Source organism: Artibeus jamaicensis, unplaced genomic scaffold, assembly GCF_021234435.1.
Source record: "Artibeus jamaicensis isolate MK-2021 breed Jamaican fruit bat unplaced genomic scaffold, CSHL_Jam_final contig_354, whole genome shotgun sequence".
Lineage (NCBI taxonomy): Eukaryota > Metazoa > Chordata > Mammalia > Chiroptera > Phyllostomidae > Artibeus > Artibeus jamaicensis.
In genome coordinates this window covers 7,067,888-7,088,678 of record NW_026521803.1, presented here as the reverse complement: position 1 = coordinate 7,088,678, position 20,791 = coordinate 7,067,888, and the positions used below count along the sequence as shown (strand labels likewise).

At 38.9% G+C, this 20,791-nt stretch overlaps 1 protein-coding gene across 1 annotated transcript in view; it reads right to left on the bottom strand.

The window, feature by feature from the left end:
• Window positions 1-1,187: 1,187 nt before the first annotated feature.
• Window positions 1,188-20,791, bottom strand: part of THOC1 (THO complex subunit 1) — a 48,465-nt gene continuing 28,861 nt past the window's right edge. Inside the window, exons 12-21 of the mRNA XM_037158396.2 lie at window positions 13,635-13,735; window positions 12,217-12,283; window positions 11,968-12,018; window positions 11,806-11,876; window positions 9,416-9,511; window positions 8,825-8,890; window positions 5,659-5,742; window positions 2,882-3,029; window positions 2,074-2,149; window positions 1,188-1,582 (exon numbers count right to left, since the gene is read on the bottom strand). Coding sequence (XP_037014291.1) covers window positions 1,287-1,582; window positions 2,074-2,149; window positions 2,882-3,029; window positions 5,659-5,742; window positions 8,825-8,890; window positions 9,416-9,511; window positions 11,806-11,876; window positions 11,968-12,018; window positions 12,217-12,283; window positions 13,635-13,735 — 1,056 coding nt within the window. The 3' untranslated portion in view covers window positions 1,188-1,286. The remainder of the gene's footprint in view (window positions 1,583-2,073; window positions 2,150-2,881; window positions 3,030-5,658; window positions 5,743-8,824; window positions 8,891-9,415; window positions 9,512-11,805; window positions 11,877-11,967; window positions 12,019-12,216; window positions 12,284-13,634; window positions 13,736-20,791) is intronic.

The window sequence follows — 20,791 nt, the reverse complement described above, 5'->3', positions numbered from 1 at the left end:
TTTAGCAATTAAAATTTCGGTTTTCTGATTTGCAGGATACTGTAGCTAATAGAGATCAGGTGAGGTAGATTTAGAACAGCATATAAGCCTTATATGGAATTGTGAAATTGTAATTCATTGTCATTATTAAAAAATTGATTCCATTTTATTTGATCCAAAAAAGCATTATTCCAAAGATATTTTAAGTATAGGAAATTGGACTTCCACTAGTGTTGTTTTAAACTAATGAGGCTATTTTAGGATTTAGTAGGCAAGAAAATGCCTTGACTCTTGAGTATGTCTCTCACGCTGTGCCACTAGAACCGAGGCCCTTTCGGTATGAGAGCTGTGCTGCTTACTGTGGGACTTGCTGGTGAAGTTAAGCCCAAACAAGAACAATTACAGTGTAATATGCAATTAAGAAACAGTGGTGACCTAATCTTAGATCCCCAAAGGGTAACGCATATATGGGAACAGGAAAAGTAGATGCTTCTGTCTCCAACCATTACTACATAGTACTTTGCTGTTTATAGGGTGCTTTCACTTACATCTCTTTTAAACTTCACAGTAATCCCTGAGGTATGCATCCCCATTTTAATGTCTTGAGAAGTTAAGTAATTTTTCTAAGGCTAAAGAACTAGGTTTTAGACTTCACCCCATTTCTTTTAAAGTTGTGGGTCAGCAAACATTTTCTGTAGCAGGCCAGATAGTAAATGTTTTAAGCTTTGCGGGCTGTAACATCTTTGTTGCAACTACTTTGCTGTTTTATCAGGAAAGAAGCCATAGAGAATACCTAAAAAAATCAGCATGGCTGTGTGCTGATAAAATTTCACTTATAAAACCAGGTGGTGAATGGACCATTGCTTGCTGATCCTCTGCTTTAAAGCATGAGTGAGACTAGAGCAGTCATACGGTTTCAGGAAGTCTTATTCTGGGAGTTTCAGAATAGCAGGTTAAATTTTACAACTACTAATGGCATGCAGAAACTAATTTTCATATTGTATTTTAGGAACCATCATGACCCTAAATATCACTTACTTCATTATGAGCATATATTTATTTAACAAAAATGTCACGACCTTGATCAAGGTCACTAACTTTTGGCCATTTCCCCAACTTACTCCACCCTCCTCCCAAAACCCTGAGGTCAGTTATCAAGAGCCAATGTGTTCTGTTGTTCTTGGAGCACCAGCCAACCGTACAACAACTGTTATAAAAATGTTTATTGTTTACCAAAACCAGTGGACCTCTTATCAAATGCTGCTTGGTAACAAAATCTTATCACAGTTTTAATAAAAAAAAATAAGCTAACTATTTGTCTCGTTGTCATTAGTTAGACTCTCTACAAGGTCACTTAATCCAGACTTATGCAGTGCATTAATCAGGTTCTCGGACGTCGCGTGTACTCCCTCTTGATCTTGCCAGGCAACTAGTAACTGCCTAGCTCTCATCTTCATGTCTTCGCTGTCACACTCTATCTGTCTAATTTCCGAGTCTTTCATTTCTAAGTAGGGAGCCAGAATCTTCCATTGTTCACCCAATTTGTTGGCAAATGTCTCTATTTGTTCTCCTGTTACAGGTTTGTCTCTCCGAACATCAGGGCCTAAAAAACACAGGAAATGTAAATTATGTACAGAGTACAAGGATATGTACAATTCAAAGCATACAAAAGAAATGGGAAGAGAGGGCGCCAGTGATATATTAATCCCTTTAATATGCTTTATTTTAAAAATTTTTTTATATTTTCCATGAAATACTGTTCTTACATTCATGATCATTAGGAAATCAATATTCAAAGCTAAAGCTGTTGCCTCTTTATAATTATGAAGGTTCTCTCTGAAACCAGCTGTCCGCCTCTACTCCCCACAAGAATTAGCCTTCAGATGTACAGTATCTTCCCGTCACTTCCAATTTTATTGTATAAAATGTAATACTTAAGTTATTGTCAAGCAGTGTTTACATTCCTCACTATAAGAAACAGCTGAGATACACTGTAGAAACTGAGAAGTATGTCAAACTAAATAACGTACCTCTCAACAAAGAACCACAATCTTTTCCAATTTTGTAAAATAGCCAAGAAAATTCAATTCTTACTTTCATTTTCCTTCAGTAAAGCATCATTATCTTCCTCATCTTCATCCTCACCTGTTTTTATTTCTTCAGAAGGAGGCTAAAATAAGGAGATTGTTTAAAAGAACGCCAACTTCTAAAACAATTGGGGATACATCTGTAAGTGTGATTGACATTCTAAGTTCAGGGTCCGGAATTTTACCCCACAGCGTGTTACATGGGAATGCTAGGTAAGCACCACAAACGAGACAGTGTTCATCTGCAGGAGCAGACCGGAAGACCCGGAAGCTGGAAAGACTCCCTTTGCCCCCCACAACCTGAGAAAAAGGGAGCCAGTGAAAAGGGTGGTATAATGATTTTCAAATCCCTACCATATAGTAATAGTAGAAACTATGGTCTAGGAAAGACTTGAGGTTGAACAACTGTGTCCTTAAAATTTTTTGGATGATTTTATTAGGTTTTATGTACAGTTAGTACCATACTGTAGCAATAAAATGAGAAAATTTTATTGGAAAAGAGCAAATAAAGGACAAACTGCTTACTGCTACCCTGTTTCTGATAAAAGACAATATACTGCAACAACAAACAGGAAAAATGGTAATAGTTTACTCAAAAGTATTACTGACTTATACTAAATTACAGGCTGTATAAAAAAGAATTATAGTTGATTAGTTTATGTACTTCCTGTAAAATGTATCCTCAAATTCATTTTTCCTCATTCTAAAACATGGGAGTTTGTAGATTTTTTTCATATGATCAACTAAATTCAGCTCTGCTCAAGTAATGATAACATCAACGAAAGGGTATTAAAATATTGATCTGTAATACTTACTGGTAATTCCTTGGCTAACTTTATTACCATGTTTTCGAGATATTCTGGCAAACTTTTGAACTGCTGGTTGGTTGGCTGGAAGAAGTGAGGACTTCTCCGTGCTAGTAGTCTCAGGGCTCTCCAACCATAGTTTGAATTGTTCACAGCCCTGTAAAAAGAGATGTTGATCTTACAATTTACAGTTCTTTATTTCTCTATTCCCTTCTAGTTAATGTAATTTACCATGCGAAATTCTGTAAGTAGCCTCAGCACCATTATTTTCATTTTGATCATGTTCATAAAGAATCTCTGTGTGCAGAGCCCTGGCTGGTGTAGCTCAGTGGATTGAGCATGGGCCTGCGAACCAGAGGACTGCGGTTCGATTCCCAATTAGGGCACGTGCCTGGGTTGCAGGCCAGTTCCCAGCAGGGGATGCACGAAAGGCAACCATAGTTGATGTTTCGCTCCCTCTCTCCTTCCCCTCTAAAGATAAATAAATAAAATCTTTAAAAAAAATCTCTGTGCAGTTCACTTATAATAGAAACCAACAATCTGAAGAGGCATTTTAAAAGTTTGTGTGTATTTTACTTAATTTTAAAAAGTGTGTGTCCATGCATGTATACATGCAGGACTGAAATCATCTACTTAGTTATTTAGGGAAAAAAGAGATGAATCATAATAGGTTCATCATGTTTCGGGAGTTGACAGCCATACTAGCAATGTCACTTACGGGTGTGGGTTCCAGACTATAAGGCTCGACAGTTTCGATCATGTTAATTTCATCCATATTTGGTTTCCTAATTACGTAATGTCCAAACTTTAATTTGCTCAGTCCAATCTCAATGAATAAAAATGGCTCCAAAACTACAAGACAGCTATCCGATAGCCAACAGAGTAAGCAGTGATGCCGAGACCAGTGTCCATGAACTGTTCCCTAATGAAGCAAAGCGGTAACAGGTGGTTCCCAGTGAGGTGAGAAATGGACACCTCGGGGAAATCACAAAGCTCCCGAAGCAGCCAAGCTGCAGGAGGAGTTTTGGGAGTCATTTGGAAATCCCCTCCCCTCCAGATTGTTAGATTATCAACAGCTTTGCCTAAACAGTTATGAGCATTCTTCTCTGATGCATTTCTGTTTAAACAATTTGAGTCTTTTAAGCATTTTATCCCCTTTCAAATTATACACATAAACTTTCTTATTCTTCAGAGATCCATACCATCCAAGTTCTTAAACTGATCTTAGACAGCTACCACTTCAAAGAAAAATCTACCTAATCGTATGTAGCAATAGTAAAGCAATATTCATTCCTTCAACAAATACTGTTGAACTGGGAGATCCATACCATCCAAGTTCTTAAACTGATCTTAGACAGCTACCACTTAAAAGAAAAATCTACCTAATCTTATGTAGCAATAGTAAAGCAATATTCATTCCTTCAACAAATACTGTTGAACTGGGCATTCAGGAGTCGAGACGGTGAGTTCGCCCTGAACGTGGAGGCACTGCAGCAGTGCTTCAAGTAGGACCCTCAAAGCCATTGTGCTTTTCCTGGCTCTGCCACTGGCTAGCTGAGAATGTCAGTACATTATTTACCCTCTGCCTTAATTTCCCTAACAGCAAAACGGAAATAAGAACAGTTTTTTGCCTTAGAGTTATATAAGTGCTTAAGAAGTAACTGACGGAGTAAATGTGGAATTCGTTGCCAAGCATCACCATTGACACATAGGTATAAGACAATTTCAGATAGTGGTGAGGAGAAACGTGAATTTCAGACACAACAGGGCTGCATTACAGAGGGAAAGGGGAAGAGCTTGGCCAGGGAAAACGGCTGAATATTTAGAATGACAGCTGACATGCGAGCAAACCACGGGATTTTACCATGAAGGAAGTTTCATGCAAATAAGTACAGAGGTCCTGGGGGAGAAATGCCTTTTGGGTTGAACAGGAACAGGGCTTGTATGGGTACGAGGACTAGCCCAAGTAGCCTAGTCAGTTAAGTAGTAGAGAGTCCAAGGAATGGAACCTAGGCCCTCTGACGAGATGGACCTTACCCTTAAATCACACTACCATAAGGCCTATTCAAAACCACGGGGGCTGTGTGTAACTGAGAAAATACAGTTGGAGAACCTGAGACTGAGACCCGGAGTTCCTCCACAATTCCAGAGTTAGGCAGAGGGTTGGGAAGCCAGGAATAGAGGCTGAGAAGCAGTGACACAAAATTGTATTTTCATGGATGTCAAGGGAAGAAAATGTTACCTAACAGGGAGAGATCGACCAGGGAATGGTGCTGAGGTCAAAATAAAGGTGACCTTGATTAAGAGCTATTTGACAAGCAGAGAGCCCAGCAGGAGTGGACTGAGGACAATGGGAGGTGAGGAACGGAAGGCAGCAATCATCAGCCACTGTTGGGAGATCCCCGTATACCTCGAAGACATTGCAAAAAGCAAGTATGGCAATAAAGTGAGCTGTAATTAAAAAAAAAACCCTGCCATTTGTCAAGCGTAATAGAGCGACAATAAAACAAGGTATGCCTATACTGTGATTTGAAAGGGAACAGAGAAAGAGGTAATAGTTGGAGATGTAGGCTCAAGGGGGTTTTTCTTATTTTTTGAAACAAGAGTGATTTTTAAATCCTGTTTGGTAAATCAGTGGGAATGGTCACTGAAATCAGATGTGTAATAATGTGAACTTGGTACATAAACTCACCCAGGAGGAAAAGTACTTAGTAAGGAGTTTATTATACATAAAATTCCTAAGAAGAAATGTTGGAGAAAATTAGCTAATGAGAAACATTACTTACTTATATTCATTTTCAACCATGCTCTCAGGGTCTGCCTGTTCAATGGCTTCTTCAAAGAATTCCTCCAAAGTTGGCATATATTCCCTGCATGTTAAAAAATAACCAGTGAGGATCATGTGTTCTTAATAAATACTTGTAAAATGGTGGCAGGCAATCAAAGACTCTAACTAGTGTTACCACACTTAACAGATTACTTAGGAGCTCCTCATTTTAACGAAGTGAACAACTCAAAACAACTTCACAAAGGGGAACACAAAGGGGCAGCGTGGCAATCCAGTGCATTGTCTACCACGCACTGCGTAATGTAACACACTATCATACAATGGAATGTATCACGATATTACTAGCATTTAAATTTCTTCAGCAAGCTGGGAAATTCATACTATGTCCCCATTCATAGATTTTTTTCCTTTAAACCAGAATTAAACCAAAACTAGTAACGAGACCCACTGAGGTTTCCAGAGTTTAACTTTGAGCTTACTTTAGATCAGTGTGATCGTAGCACAGCTGGTTTTTAATTGCATCATCTTGAATTTGGTTTTAGAAATAAAATTTTGAGACAGAGTCAATTAAGATCTAAGGATCTGATCAGAAGACACCTTTGACTAAAACAAGAAAAATAGGCTCTCTAAAGAAAAATCAAGCATCAACTCTTAGGCCTTTCCTGACAATAATAACATGCTCTATAAACTGATGAACAAACATTACAGGCCTATAAGGTTGCCATCACTTGTTTTCTTCTGGATGTCACACTAGACAAAACAGGGCTCACACTAAAATCCCAAGCAGACAGACTATCAATTCACAGGTGTTTGGAAGCATCTGCTAGTTTTGTAATAAGCATCCCAAAGTTCTGCCCTATCTACCAGCCTAGAGTGTCAAACACTACAAATACAGTTGAGTGGGACCATGCACTCGTCCCTAATCTCATTCTCTCTCTCCCCAGAGGTAGCCATTCTTTAGAATTGAGCATTTATCATTCACGTGCTTTTTTTAAAAAGTAAATATATATTGTTTGATTCTTCAGATTTTCCATTACTGGAATTCTGCTTGGACCTGTCTATACTCCTCATTTATCTTTTATTTGATTGTTTTAATTTTCTGTATTTTCCTCAACTTAGCAAATATGCTTTACTTGAAATCGTTATTATCTCTATCTTCATCTGTAATTCTTTAATTGTCGTCACTCCTTATGGTACTTTCTATCAAGTAGGTTAGTTCCACCTTTTAAAATAACTCCCAAGTAAGCCCTGGCTGGTGTAGCTCAGTGGACTGAGCACGGGCCTGTGAACCAAAAGATTGTGGATCGATTCCCAATCAGGGCACATGCCTGGGTTGCAAGCCAGTTCCCAGCAGGGGATGCATGAGAGGTAACCATACATTGATATTTCTCTCCCTCTCTCCTTCCCTTCCCCTCTAAAAATAAAAAAAATTAAATTAAAAACTAAAACTCCCAATTAGTAATATTACTGTTTTGTCAGTGAATCCTTGATGAGATTTATTTGTATTTACCAATGTCTTTGTATAGTGATCCTTGCAACTTTCATAATGCTTCTGGGTTCAATGTCTGACAGCTTTTTAATGTAAGACTGTTGATGACAGATTCTCACAGCTTTAGTCTGAAAGTAACTTTATTTCCCAATCACTCTCACCTGACCCAATGTTACAGAATTTGGGTGGATGCTTTCACTTTGAAGCTATCATTCCACTGTCTGGTTCCTTTTGTTCTTGAAGTCTGCTGCCAGCCTAACTTTGCTCCTTTGCAGGTGTTTTTTCTCTCCGGTGACTACTACAATGTGTAGAGAGAAGGATTTATTCTGTTTACCCCACTTAGGTCTGTACTTGGTGAACCTAAGAATTTATGCCGATTCTCAGTTCTGAAAAATTCTGTCATTATGGCCTTGATTACTTCCTCTGTCCCATTCTCTTTTATGGGAAAGAGTTTTATTCACATTCTATTATATGTTTGTTGGACCTTACCATTCTATTGTTCTTGACTTTTACTCCTTAATATTTTCTAATTTTTGATACCTCTGTATTGCTTTCATGGTGATTTTTTATTTTTAAAAAATCTTTTATTTATTCATTTTTAGAGAGAGGAAGAGAAGGAGAAAGAGCAGGAGAGAAATATCAATGTGTGGTTGCCTCTCACAGGCCCCCTACTGGGGACCTGGCGCACAACCCAGGCATGTGCCCTGACTAGGAATTGAACCTGTGACCCTTTGGTTTGCAGCCCATGCTAAATCCACTGAGCTATACCAGCCAGGACTTGTGGTGATTTTTTAAATAATTAATTCTTATTGCTAGAAGTATTATTTATTTTTTTCAAATTCACCTGTTTTTTTCTGAGTATTATGTTCCTTTCTTTAATTTTCAATTCCATCTTTCATGTCTTTATCTTAAATATACTTATTCTAAGCCTCTATCTGATGGTTTTATTTCCCAAAGTGGCTAATTTCTACTGCTTGTTTTGTCTGCTGACTCTTATGCATGGTAGATTGGTTGTCTTCTTGTATGTTAAGTTTGGGTGGTGAATTTAGCTTCATATTTTTATCTGCAGGATCCTTGTGTGGCTTAGGTTGAAGATGTGACCTCCATAAAGTCTGGGACTTTTTAGTTCACCCCTTTAGCTAACTGCTGGTTGTATAGCAGACTTGTGGTTATAATTTCTCAGAGATACTTCTTCCTTTATGTCCATAGCCCAGATAGTAACAGACAAGCTTTCGGGAAGCCCCTCCATTTCCCATTTTGCCCTTCTATTACAGCTAATGTAGTGCATCAGGGGGCTCAGCTTTATCCAGGGGAAATTCAGCTGCCAGTTTGTGTAGGCCTAAGGTCTTACCTTCTGATGGCTGGTGCTGTTAAAATCCAAGTTCTATGGTTCCCCAAAGTGGGAATTGTCTGTATTGTTCCCTAGCTACAAGAAGTCTATCCCTTGGTTTTAGGTCCCTCTTCTTTTATGAATCCTTATTTTGTTGTGACTTTTAAAATTATTTTATCAGCACCTCTAGGTGCTTTATTGTAGGAAGCCAGATTTTGCTGTGCCAAGTCAACCACAATAAATTTTAAATCTCTTTTGAACTCTCCTGATAGTTGACAAAAGACCATTCTACTCTACTTAACATCTGAGAAAAGCAGTACTTAATGTGAACCACATGAAACTTGCCTTGTGTCTGATTTACAGGCTTCCATATTATCAGGGCAGAGGTTCCAAAGCCTTGTTAACTCCTCACTACAAAATAGACACAAACAAGTACATTTTTAATGGATACATCCTCATATGTCTTAAAGCTATAAAAATACCTAAAGTTAAACAGCTGAATTTTAATTTTCTTTACTAATTTTTTGTATTTAGCAAATTTTCTATATGAGCATATACTAAATGATAATCAATAGTCATTACTTTTTTCTAAAAATATTCAAGCACAATGTAAAGCAGTGAACAGTTAACTAGAAGGTACCAGAAAGGACTGTGGATTCTTTCAACAACTCGAAATGAACTGAATCAATCTAACAGCACTGGTACTGTCTGTCATGTGGTCAAATGATGCAGCCTAGAACCATGGGTTCTGGAAGCCTTTCTAGTTGCAAGAACTCACATAACAGGCCCTATAGATTGATAGGAGATGTTTTACTCAGTCATCTGTGCATGTCCAAACACACAAAAAACTGGGAAAACACAGAAACTGGAGAGTTCTTATTGTAACATATTCAAAATAAAAAATAACATTCCATATATGGAGACAGGTTAACCTACTTTCCCATCAGAATCTTTTTGTTGGGTCCTTTCCCTAGGAAATCCTCTGGTGCTGTTCTCTTCCGTACTACTCTCGTTGGCTTGCTATCAGATGTTCTGTGGTGAACAAAACAGACTGGAATTACAAATGGACAGCAGAAATGGAAGAGTGCTTAATGTAAAAGAAAATTTATTGTTTTATTCCTTAAAAAATAGAAAATTCGTATTACTATAGGACACTCATCAAAGACAAAAATGTCACACCAGGGTACAAATTATTAGAAGTTGGGTATACAGCTTTTTTGCAATAATTAATATAATAGACTTCTGGCCAAGATGGAGGTGTAGGTAGACACACTGTGCCTCCTCATACAACCAAAATTAAGGACAACAACAATAACAAAAAAACAACTAGCACTGACAGAAAATTGAACTGTACAGAAGTCCAACAACCATTCACCCAGACCAGTAAGAGGCTGGCAGAGAGGGGCTGAGGCAGAAAAAGCAGTGGCTGACAGACCCAGGTGTGCAGGTGGCAGACCTTGGCACAGGGTGGCAACACGCAACCCATGCAAGGTGGCTGGCTGACCCCGGTTACACATTCACGTGCAGATAAACCAGGCGAAAATGGGCAGCAAGACAGACCATGCAACCCAAGGCCCCAACACCTGGAAATAAAGCCTAAAAGCACCGAATCAAAACACTTATAAGGGTTGAGGTGCCAGGAGAGACTCCCAGCCTCACAGGAATTTGTTGGAGAGACCCACAGGGTCCTAGAACATACATAAGCCCACCCACCTGGGGAAATCAGCACCAGGAGGGCCCAATTTGCTTGTGGGAAGCGGCAGAGGGGACCGAAATCCAAGAGAGAGCAGAAAAACGCCACTGCACCTCTCCGACCCTGCCCCCACATATAGCATCACAACCTCGTGACTGGGTTGCCCCGCCCTGGTGAACACATAAGGCTCCGCCCCTCACCATAACAGGCACGACCTGGCCATAAAAAGGCTCAAACAGAAGAACAGCTCAAAGCCTCAAAGCCAATACATCTAAGTGACCAAGAGATAGCCAACCTATCAGATGCATAGTTCAAAGCACTGGTGATCAGCATGCTCACAGAATTGGTTGACCTTTGGTTGCAAATTAGATGCAAAAAGGAAGGCTATGCTAAGTGAAATGAAGGCAAATGCACAGGGAACCAATAGTGATGGAAAGAAAACTGGGACTCAAATCAATGAAGTAGACCAGAAGGAAGAAATAAACCAAACAGAAAAGAATGAAGAAACAAGAATTCAAAAAAATGAGGAGAGGCTTAGGAGCCTCCAGAACATCTTTAAACATTCCAACCTCCAAATTATAGGGGTACCAGAAGGGGAAGAGGAAGATCAACAAGTGGAAAACTTATTTGAACAAATGATAAAGGAGAACTTCCCAGTCTGGCTAAGGAACTAGACTTCCAGGAAATCCAGGAAGCTCAGAGTCCCAAAGAAGGTGGACCCAAGAAGGAACACACCAAGGCACATCATAATTACATTAGCCAAGATTAAAATGAAGGAGAGAATCCTAGAAGCAGCAAGAGATAAGGGGACAGTCACTTACAAAGGAGTTCCCATCAGACTGTCAGCTGATTTCTCAAAAGAGACCTTACAGGCAAGAAGGGGGGCTGTAAAGAAGTTCCAAGTCATGAAAGGCAAGGACCTACATCCAGGATTGCTCTATCCAGCAAAGCTTTCATTTAGAATGGAAAGGCACATCAAGTGCTTCTCAGATAAGGTGAAGTTCAAGGAGTTGATCATCACCAAACCCTTGTTATATGAAATGTTAAAGGGACTTATCTAAGAAAAAGAAGATAAAAAATACGACCAGTGAAAGGACAGCAAACTCAGTTATTAACAATCACACCTAAAACAAAAGTAAACTAAATGGACAGCTAGATCAGGAGCAGAACCATAGAAATGGAGATCACATGGAGGGTTAGCAACAGAGGAGTGGGAGGAGGAGAAGGGGGGAGAAGGGACAGAGAATAAGTAGCATAGATGGTAGGTAGAAAAAAAAGGGGGGAGGGCAAGAATAGTATGGAAAAGGTAGAAGCTAAAGAACTTATGACACATGTACATGAACTAAAGAGGGGAATGTGGTTGGGAGAGGGTGTGCAAGGTGGAGGGGAATGAAGGGGGGGAAATGGGACAACTGTAATGGCATAATCAATTAAATATATTTAAAAATAATATAGATTTGTTCTGGGAGCCTAATCACATGAAATTTGAGGTAAAAAATTCGAATAAATTGGCTGTATTATTACTGAGCTCAACTTTTTTATATGAGATACATATACACATATCTCTACATAATATAATCATGTCAAATTATATTTTAATATTTCTCATATTGGCTGAGATGATACGGTTTACCTTTCTTTCACAAAACTTGGGCAGCCTTCATTTTTCCATGAGTTCCAGTTTTCTTCAGTGTTTAATATATGCTGGGGAAAACAAAAACATTACATTTGCATAAAGGGAGCTTCTGAAATTGTATTTGGTGCTAAGAATACTGTGTAAATATAAAACACATACCTCTACCATCTTTGAAAATCTTTCTCCATCGGGTGGGTTTTCAGATAGTAGCTGTGATTAGAAAGAATATACTAAGCTTTCAACAACTTTCTGCATCATAGGAGTGGTTTGTAGGCAGAGAACCAAGAAGTGTTTGTGGTCTTGTACCTGAGCTTAACTTTATCCTTATTTTCCTATTTGGGGCTGAAACAAAGAAAATTCTAAATTTCCATTTTGTTCAATCATGGGTTTGTTGCGTGTTGAACTTACTTGATAAACTGATTTTGTAGTATCTTCAATCCAGAGTGATTGCTCATCAGTTAAAACATAGTTTGAACTATGAAACAAAGCAATAAAAGCATGCTTTAGTTGACAGCAATGTATATTCAATTATAAGGTTTACATACTATTTTGAAAAAACACTAGATATGTAACATATAAGTAAACCATAATGTAAAGTGTCAAAAATTAGCAAGACAAGAAAAATCACAAATGGGAGGATTGTAAGAGAACTTCTTATACCTCATTCTTAAGATAAGATGGTCAGAATTAAAAACATGGAAGTATATGAAGGAGAATAAAACACTGAATTAATTTGATTAAATATAAACAGAACAGTGAATATTTCCTAAAATAGTAAGTTTAATATGGGATGAAAACCTCTGTTTTAAAATGCATTCAAAATATAATGACTAAAATCCCAAAAGCCTAGAGAAGGCTGAAAGCAGACCCAAATTAATAATGGCTAGCATTAATTCAACTCTCACTATGTGTTAGGTGCTTTATAGCCATCCAATAAATATTAATAGACTACCACGTGCCAAGATCAGAGCACTCTACAAGCAGTACTCATTTAATTCTCAGAGTGAGTACCTGTGCATGCTAAACAGACCAGAGAGGTTCAGTGATTTGCCCAAGGCCATAAAACTTGAATTCAAACCTAGGTCAGGCTCCAAAGCCCTTGATCTTTCTACTGTGTTATACCAAACCTCCACAACAAACAGAAGGATAAGTGAGAACATTTTGTGTGCTTGCTATGTATTATCTTAAAATTACAAGTCTGAAAGAGCTAAATTGCTACTAATGAGTAATAAAAGTGGAATCTGAAACCAGCAGGTAGTACAGCCATGTCGTTTACACAAATAATACCTCTTTGCAAACTTAACAAAACCACCACCAAGTAACAGTGAACTCTAATTGTGGATAGTACAAGAGCAAACGATCAAGACCACAGGTGGAGTTTGAAATCCCAAAGAAACTGGAACTCCTCTGTGCTGCAAAGATTAACTTTCATTTTTTAAGCCAGCCTCACACCTTGTAAAAAAGTATATTTGGCTGTTTGTAAATCAGGTTTGGAGAAGGTCCGAACAAGGCCAGAAGGGGATGATGAAAGTCTGGAGCAAGACCTCTACCCACCAATACCACTGAGGACCCCCAGGAAGCCCTGGCACTCAATGTCAACATCTTTTCTCTAAAACAAATAACATCTAGTCTCTCTAACAAAAGCTCAATTATCTAATGTTGCTGCAAAAGAAATGTTTCTGGGCTGTGACCCTATACATAAAATAAGCCCAATGCACAGGGGAAAAAAATAAGAAAACAAATGAACAAAACAAAATATCAGCCAGCAAGTCTTTCTCTCTGGAGTTTAGAAACTATTTACTACTCATTTATTAACTTATACTTACCTTTTGAATTTGACCTGTCCCTTGAGATACTGGAATAAAATGAGATACTGCAATAGGATGTGTCGTCGAAAGTTACTGTCGCTCAATTGTAAATCCATCAACTACTCGAAAAACAAGCATATACACAAAACAACACATTAAATTCCAGTTTTGCCCAAAGGTACAGGTTATGCTATTACAGAAATAAAAGCTTTCAAGAATTCAAAAAACATCTGCTGAAAGCTCACTGTATGTGAGGCACTACTGCACAAGACCCGAGACAGAGTGGCTTCATAGATTTCTTTACCAATTTAGGTCATGACGTATTTGTGTCAGTGGATAGTAATGTTGTATTTGTGATCCTGAAGTCAGGATAAAGGCAGAAATATAAAAGTAAAAGGTTTTCCCACTTTCCCACATTTAAAGAAATAATGGCTAAAGGAAAGGTCCACATAGATGAACACAGTAAGGGGTGTTGCTTATTTTTGGAGCCCCCCAAAGTGCCTGCAACAGAGTCGGTACTCAATAATAAATACAGAGAAAGGAATTAGAGGTGAGTCATCTGTGAATTAAATGGACTTTTTTTTTTTTACATTTTAGAAAAATTGTATCATTCTTCAATTATCACAGATAGGAAAGGACTAGGTCTCTTAGGAAAAAGTTCTTCAACAACCCTGCGCCTTAGCTGTTCTTCCTGTAAGAACCACCTCCAGTGATGAAGTTTATCATTCTATTAGGACCCTACAGGGCTGAAGGAAAGCTGAAGTCTACATCCACCAATTTGTGCTGGTTTTGCCTTCCTGACCCAGAGCAACAATGGGGAAGCTGGTGTGCGCTAAATGAGTAACCTGTAAGATGCTGGGAAGCCCTAGGTGTCCTTTGGCTATCTGTTTCACTACTAATGCAGCCTGACACTCACCAGCCATTTCTTCCACATGACTGGCTCTTAAGTAAACCCCATGACTTTTACAAAAATTTAAACATGATTTGGCTTCCAGTCAGGTTTTACTCCCCTTTAGAGACTATTTTGATTGTTATTTATCATATTAATGATCCCACGCCCAACCTGGCCAACTGAATAGCATACTTCTAGTTTTCTTTCCTCTGACTCCTGAGGGACTTTACTATCCCCACTTGGCTCTCAGTTCCTTGACACAAACTCCAGTGACAGTCACAGCCCCTCTGGCCCCCAGCTACCAGTGCTACAGCTGGATCTGGTTTTCACTCACAACCCCAGCTTTGAAATCTTTACTTCACAATCCTCTAACTATAACCTCCTATTCTTCTAGGTCTCTCACTCAGCTGCCTCAATATATCTAAGATTTGGACCTTCCTGAGGGCTTATGTCCCTTAAATCCTCTGTTTTCTGATCATTAGTCCCACCCTGTTTTTACTCTAATCCTATTTTAGTCTAGATAAGGGGTCAGCAAACTAAATCGGAAGGCCAGAGAATATTTTAAGCTATTTGAGCCAAGGGGCATATTATGGATATTGTGTGGGTACTTATGTAAACATTTAAAATGAACAACAAAACCCAATGGTAAGTGGGCTATAGTTGGCTGATCCATGGTTTAGACTTTTTTTTTTTTACCTCTTCTATCACTTTCTTGCCAACTGTCTCAACACCTGTCCCATACTTCTGACACATCTATTGAGCAAAATGACAACCTTAGATCAAACCAATTTTATTTCCTTTCTCTGCATCAATGCTAAAGCTTCCAGTCTAGGCTGCAGGTGGAGCTGCTTGAAAGAAAATACTAATCACACAGCAACGTAGATGGTACCACTGCTATGTCACTGTCTCCAACCTAAAACTCTTTGTCTCTAATCAGCAATCTTTCCCTATTTCCCAAAGTTATTTTCTCTCCTATTCTCTACAGCAACTATTTCAAGGCTTTTCCATTTACCCAAATCACTATGTATTACCCCTCTCACAATAGATAACTACATCCCTAGAATGAGGAGAATTCATCAAACTGGGTATTTCAGTTGCACCCACATTCTTGTTTTCCTCATTTTCTGTCACAACACTGTCCATCTGGACATTCCAGTCTCCTTAATTGAATTCCACCAATTAACTGCCTGTATCAACCCCTTCTTTCAATTAGCACTAAATAACTTCTTCCGAAGAGCCTCACCTTATCCTTTCTGAACAGAACTGTTTCCAGCTGACCCCTCAACTTACTACCTGGTGCACCAATCCACTGCAAGTGTATTTGTCAAGATCATCAATGACTTATTTGTTGTTCAACCCAATGAACACTCTTCATAATCTTCATCCTACTTGATATGCCTAACTTCCAGGAGGTACTACTTTTCTACTTTTTTCCCCTCTGGTCCCACTGGCTACTCTTTAATGGTTTTCTCTCCTCTTCCCTTCCTTCTCCTTTTAAATGCTGGTTTTCTTCAGGATTCAATCTGATGCTTTCTTCTCTTCCCAGCCTACACTCTTCTTTTTTTAATGTTTTATTGATTATGCCATTACAGTTGTCCCGTTTCCTTCTTTCCCTTCCACCCTGCACACCTCCTCAACCCCCCCTTTAATTCATTTACATGTGTCGCAAGTTCTTTAGAATCTATATTTCCCTCACTACTCTTGCCCCCCTCATCTATTTTCTACCTACCGTCTATGCTACTTATTCTCTGTACCTTCTCCCCCCTTCTCCTCCTCCCACTCCCCTATTGCTAACCCTCCATGTGATCTTAATTACTGTGGTTTTGTTTTTGTTCTAGTTGTTTGCTTAGTTTGTTTGTTTTTTTTTATTTTATTTATTTATTTATTTTTGCGAGAGAGGGGAAGGGAAGGAGAAAGGGAGAGAAATATCAATGTGTGGTTGCCTCTCATGAGTCCCCTGCTGGGAACTGGCCTGCAACCCAGGCATGTGCCCTGACTGGGAATCGAACCGCGATACTATGGTTCACAGGCCCGCGCTCAATCCACTGAGCTACACCAGGCAGGGCTGCTTAGTTTGTTTTTGTTGGAGGGGTGGTTGTTAATAATTGTGAGTTTGCTGTCATTTCACTGTACATGTTTTTTATTTTCTTTTTCTTAGATAAGTCCCTTTTTAAAAACATTTTGTTTATTTATTTTTAGAGAGAGGGGGAGGCAAAGAGAAAGAGTGGGAGAGTAACATCAGTGTGTGGTTGCCTCTCATGTGTCCCCTACTGGGGACCTGGCCTGCAACCCAGGCATGTGCTCCGACTGGGAATCGAACCGGTGACCCTTTGCTTCACAGGCCCGCGCTCAACCCACTGTGCCACACCAACCAGGGCAGATAAGTCCCTTTAACATTTCATATAATAAGGGTTTGGTGATGATCAACTCCTTGAACTTCACCTTATCTGAGAAGCACTTGATGTGCCCTTCCATTCTAAATGAAAGCTTTGCTGGATAGAGCAATCCTGGATGTAGGTTCTTGCCTTTCATGACTTGGAATACTTCTTTACAGCCCCTTCTTGCCTATAAGGTCTCTTTTGAGAAATCAGCTGACAGTCTGATGGGAACTCCTTTGTAAGTGACTGTCCCCTTATCTCTTGCTGCTTCTAGGATTCTCTCCTTCATTTTAATCTTGGCTAATGTAATTATGATGTGCCTTAGGCTGTTCCTCCTTGGTTCCACCTTCTTTGGGACTCTGAGCTTCCTGGATTTCCTGGAAGCCTATTGCCTTTGCCAGATTGGGGAAGTTCTCCTTTATTATTTGTTCAATTAAGTTTTCCACTTGTTGATCTTCCTCTTCCCCTTCTGGTACCCCTATAATTTGGAGGTTGGAATGTTTAAAGATGTCCTGGAGGCTCCTAAGCCTCTCCTCATTTTTTTGAATTCTTGTTTCTTCATTCTTTTCTGTTTGGTTTGTTTCTTCCTTCTGGTCTACTTCATTGATTTGAGTCCCAGTTTTCTTTCCATCACTATTGGTTCCCTGTGCATTTGCCTTCATTTCACTTAGCATAGCCTTCCTTTTTTCATATAATTTGCAAGGTCAACCAATTCTGTGAGCATGCTGATCACCAGTGCTTTGAACTATTCTTCTGTTTGAGCCTTTTTATGGCCAGGTCGTGCCTGTTATGGTGAGGGGGCGGAGCCTTAGGTGTTCACCAGGGCGGGGCAACCCAGTCACGAGGTTGTGATGCTATATGTGGGGGCAGGGTCGGAGAGGTGCAGTGTCGTTTTTCTGCTCTCTCTCGGATTTCGGTCCCCTCTGCCGCTTCCCACAAGCAAATTGGGCCCTCCTGGTGCTGATTTCCCCAGGTGGGTGGGCTTGTGTATGTTCTAAGACTCTGTGGGTCCTCTCCAACGAACTCTCTTGTGAGCCTCTCCTGGCACCTCGACCCCCAAAAGTTTTTCCAATTGGTGCTTTTAGGCTTTATTTCCTGGCGCTGGGGCCCTGGATTGCGCGGTCTGTCTCACTGCTTGCTCCTTTGCCTGGTTTATTGGTCTGGATGAGTGGTTTATTGTTGTCAGACTTCAGTGCAGTTCAATTTTCTCTGTTCTGGTTGCATTCTGGTTTCTACATCCTTGTTGTTCATAAACTTGGTTGTGTGAGGAGGTACAGTGGTCTCACCTATGCCTCCATTTTGGCTGGCAGTCCTACGCTCTTCTTCTTTAATAGCCATGTATAAGCTAGTAACTCCCAAATCTATACTTTCAAACTCAATCTCCTTTCTGGTCTCCCGATCTGTATGTATGCTCAAGAAGGGAATACCTGTCTCTGCTTGAATGTTCAACTGACACTTGATCAGATTTCTAGCCCAAAATAAAACATACCAATTTCCCTCATAAAGTCTGCTTTACGCAACTCTTCTCCAGGTTGGCTAATTCAGTGAGAGGCTCCACCATCTGTCTCTTTGCCTAAGCAACTCTAGGAAGACGTCTTGGAAAAAGTGGAAACTATAAACCATAGGAGCAAACCTAAATTTGGAGAATATGTGGGAAGAAACAAGAGGTACAAAAACTCTGATTAAAGACTGGCCTGTTTGAAGACCCTAAGTAGTTCAAATAGTTTGAAGTGGAGACAGGAACTGCTGGATTGAAGAAATGAACTATGCTGACTACTGTTTACTAACTCTTCATCTCTCTTGAGCCTTAAGTCCCCCTTACCACAATTATTTTTTATGCCAGAAGATAATTTTTCTTGATAGGAACAATGGATTGGAAACAGAAGTCAACAAGACACTGAGTCGGAGGTGGAAAGGTGTGATCCTTCAAACTAACTGCTTTACATTATGCTTAAGAAAACCAGACCCGAGAAATTAAGGTGACTTCTGGAAGGTTACACAGCTAGTTAAAGACAGAACTTAGAACAAAACTGACACACTCAACTGTATTCTTTCTTCTATAATTATATATGTTCTAGTTTTCTTTGGTTCTTTTAAAAATTACACCATTTATTATGCAATGGGTCAAATATTTCTTTGCCATCTTTGTTTCTTGAACAAGGGGCCTTTTATAATCTTTAGCTTTTATTGTACATCTTAGCTCATGCCTCAGATGTTCTGATACTACTACGAATCTAAAAGGCTCAGGCTATTCTTTTCCGGTATCTTTATGCTTTCTATTAATAAACTATATATGTAAACAATATTAATGGTAAAAAACTAAAGTATTATTTCATTTATATCACTTTAACACAAAATATTTGAAAAATTTGTTCTAGAAAACAAAATTTTAAGACCATTCTCATTATTAAAATCCTACTAATCTGGCCTGGCTGGTGTAGCTCAGTGGATTGAGCATGCGCCTGTGAACCAAAGGATCATGGTTCCCAGTCGGGGCACATGCCTGGGTTGCAGGCCAGTTCCCAGTAGAGGACGCACAAGACACAACCATACACTGATATTTCTCTCCCTCTCTTCCCCTCAAAAGATAAATAAAATCTTAAAAAAAAAATCCTACTAATCTGTTATTATTTATACATCAGCTGAGAATTATCCAATTTTCAAATCATGACATTTTTAAATGTCAACAAGTATAGTAAAGTAATATAACATCCATGCCTCACTGCCCAATTACATAACAGATCCTAGTATTTTCTCTTGTTCCACATTTGTTAAAGAAATAGGCTATTATAGAAACTGTTGAAGGCCCCTTCGTAATCTCCTCCCCGACTATGGTAAGTATGACCATGCATTTGGTGTTTATGATTCTCATGCATATTTTATACTACTACTACTACTACTACTACTACTACATGTGGAAGTATCTACACATATCTATGTAATTCGCATGCTTTTGAACTCTACATATATAGGTTATTCTGCAATAAACCATTTTCATACATCATTATGTTGAAATTTAAACAATTTAATACATGTAGCTCTATTTCAGGGGTTGGTAAATTTCTATTAAGGGTTGACAATTTCTATAAAGGGCCGGTTAGTAAATTATTTCAGGTTTTGTGGATCGTTAAGTTCTGTTACAAGTACTTACCTCTGCTTTTATAGTGCAAAAGCAGCCACAGACAATACATGAATGAACTAGTATGACTGTGCTCCAATAAAACTCATTTGCAAAAATAGGCACTAAGCCAGATTTGCTGACCCCTGCTCCACAGAACTCTGTTGTATAAATTTACCACCTAGTCTCCTGTTCATAAACACTTAGGTTTGTTCAAACTTTCACTTACAAGCACATAACTTACAAACAATGAACCTTCTGATCCATTTCCTTGTGCACATACATGTGTGGGATTCCCTAGGGATCACATCTAGGAATGAAAGCTTTAACTTCACTAGCTGTAAAATTGTTTTGCAAAGTGGTTGTAACAATTTATACTTCGACCAGCAGTGTATGAAAGTTCTTTTTTTCCTCTGCCTTTACCAATACCATTTGCTGGGGTTTTTTATTTTTCTCAATTTGGTAAGTATAAATGATTATCTCACCATTTTAAGTTCTTTGGCTACCAGTGATGTTAGTGTTTTTTATAAACTTATTAGCTATTCAGTTTCTATGTTTGTAAATTACCTGTCCATACAATTTTCCAATTTTCTACTGGGTTACTGTTTGATCAATGGAATGTTTAAAGTACCAATTTTTTCAGTTATATAGGTAGTGAATATCTTCTTCTAGTTTGTGGCAGATCTTTCCATTTGTTTCTGATATCTTTTACTATTAAAAATTTTACATTTTAGTATTCAATGTACTGATCCTTCCCTTCATGATTTGTCTTTTTTGTGGCTGAAAA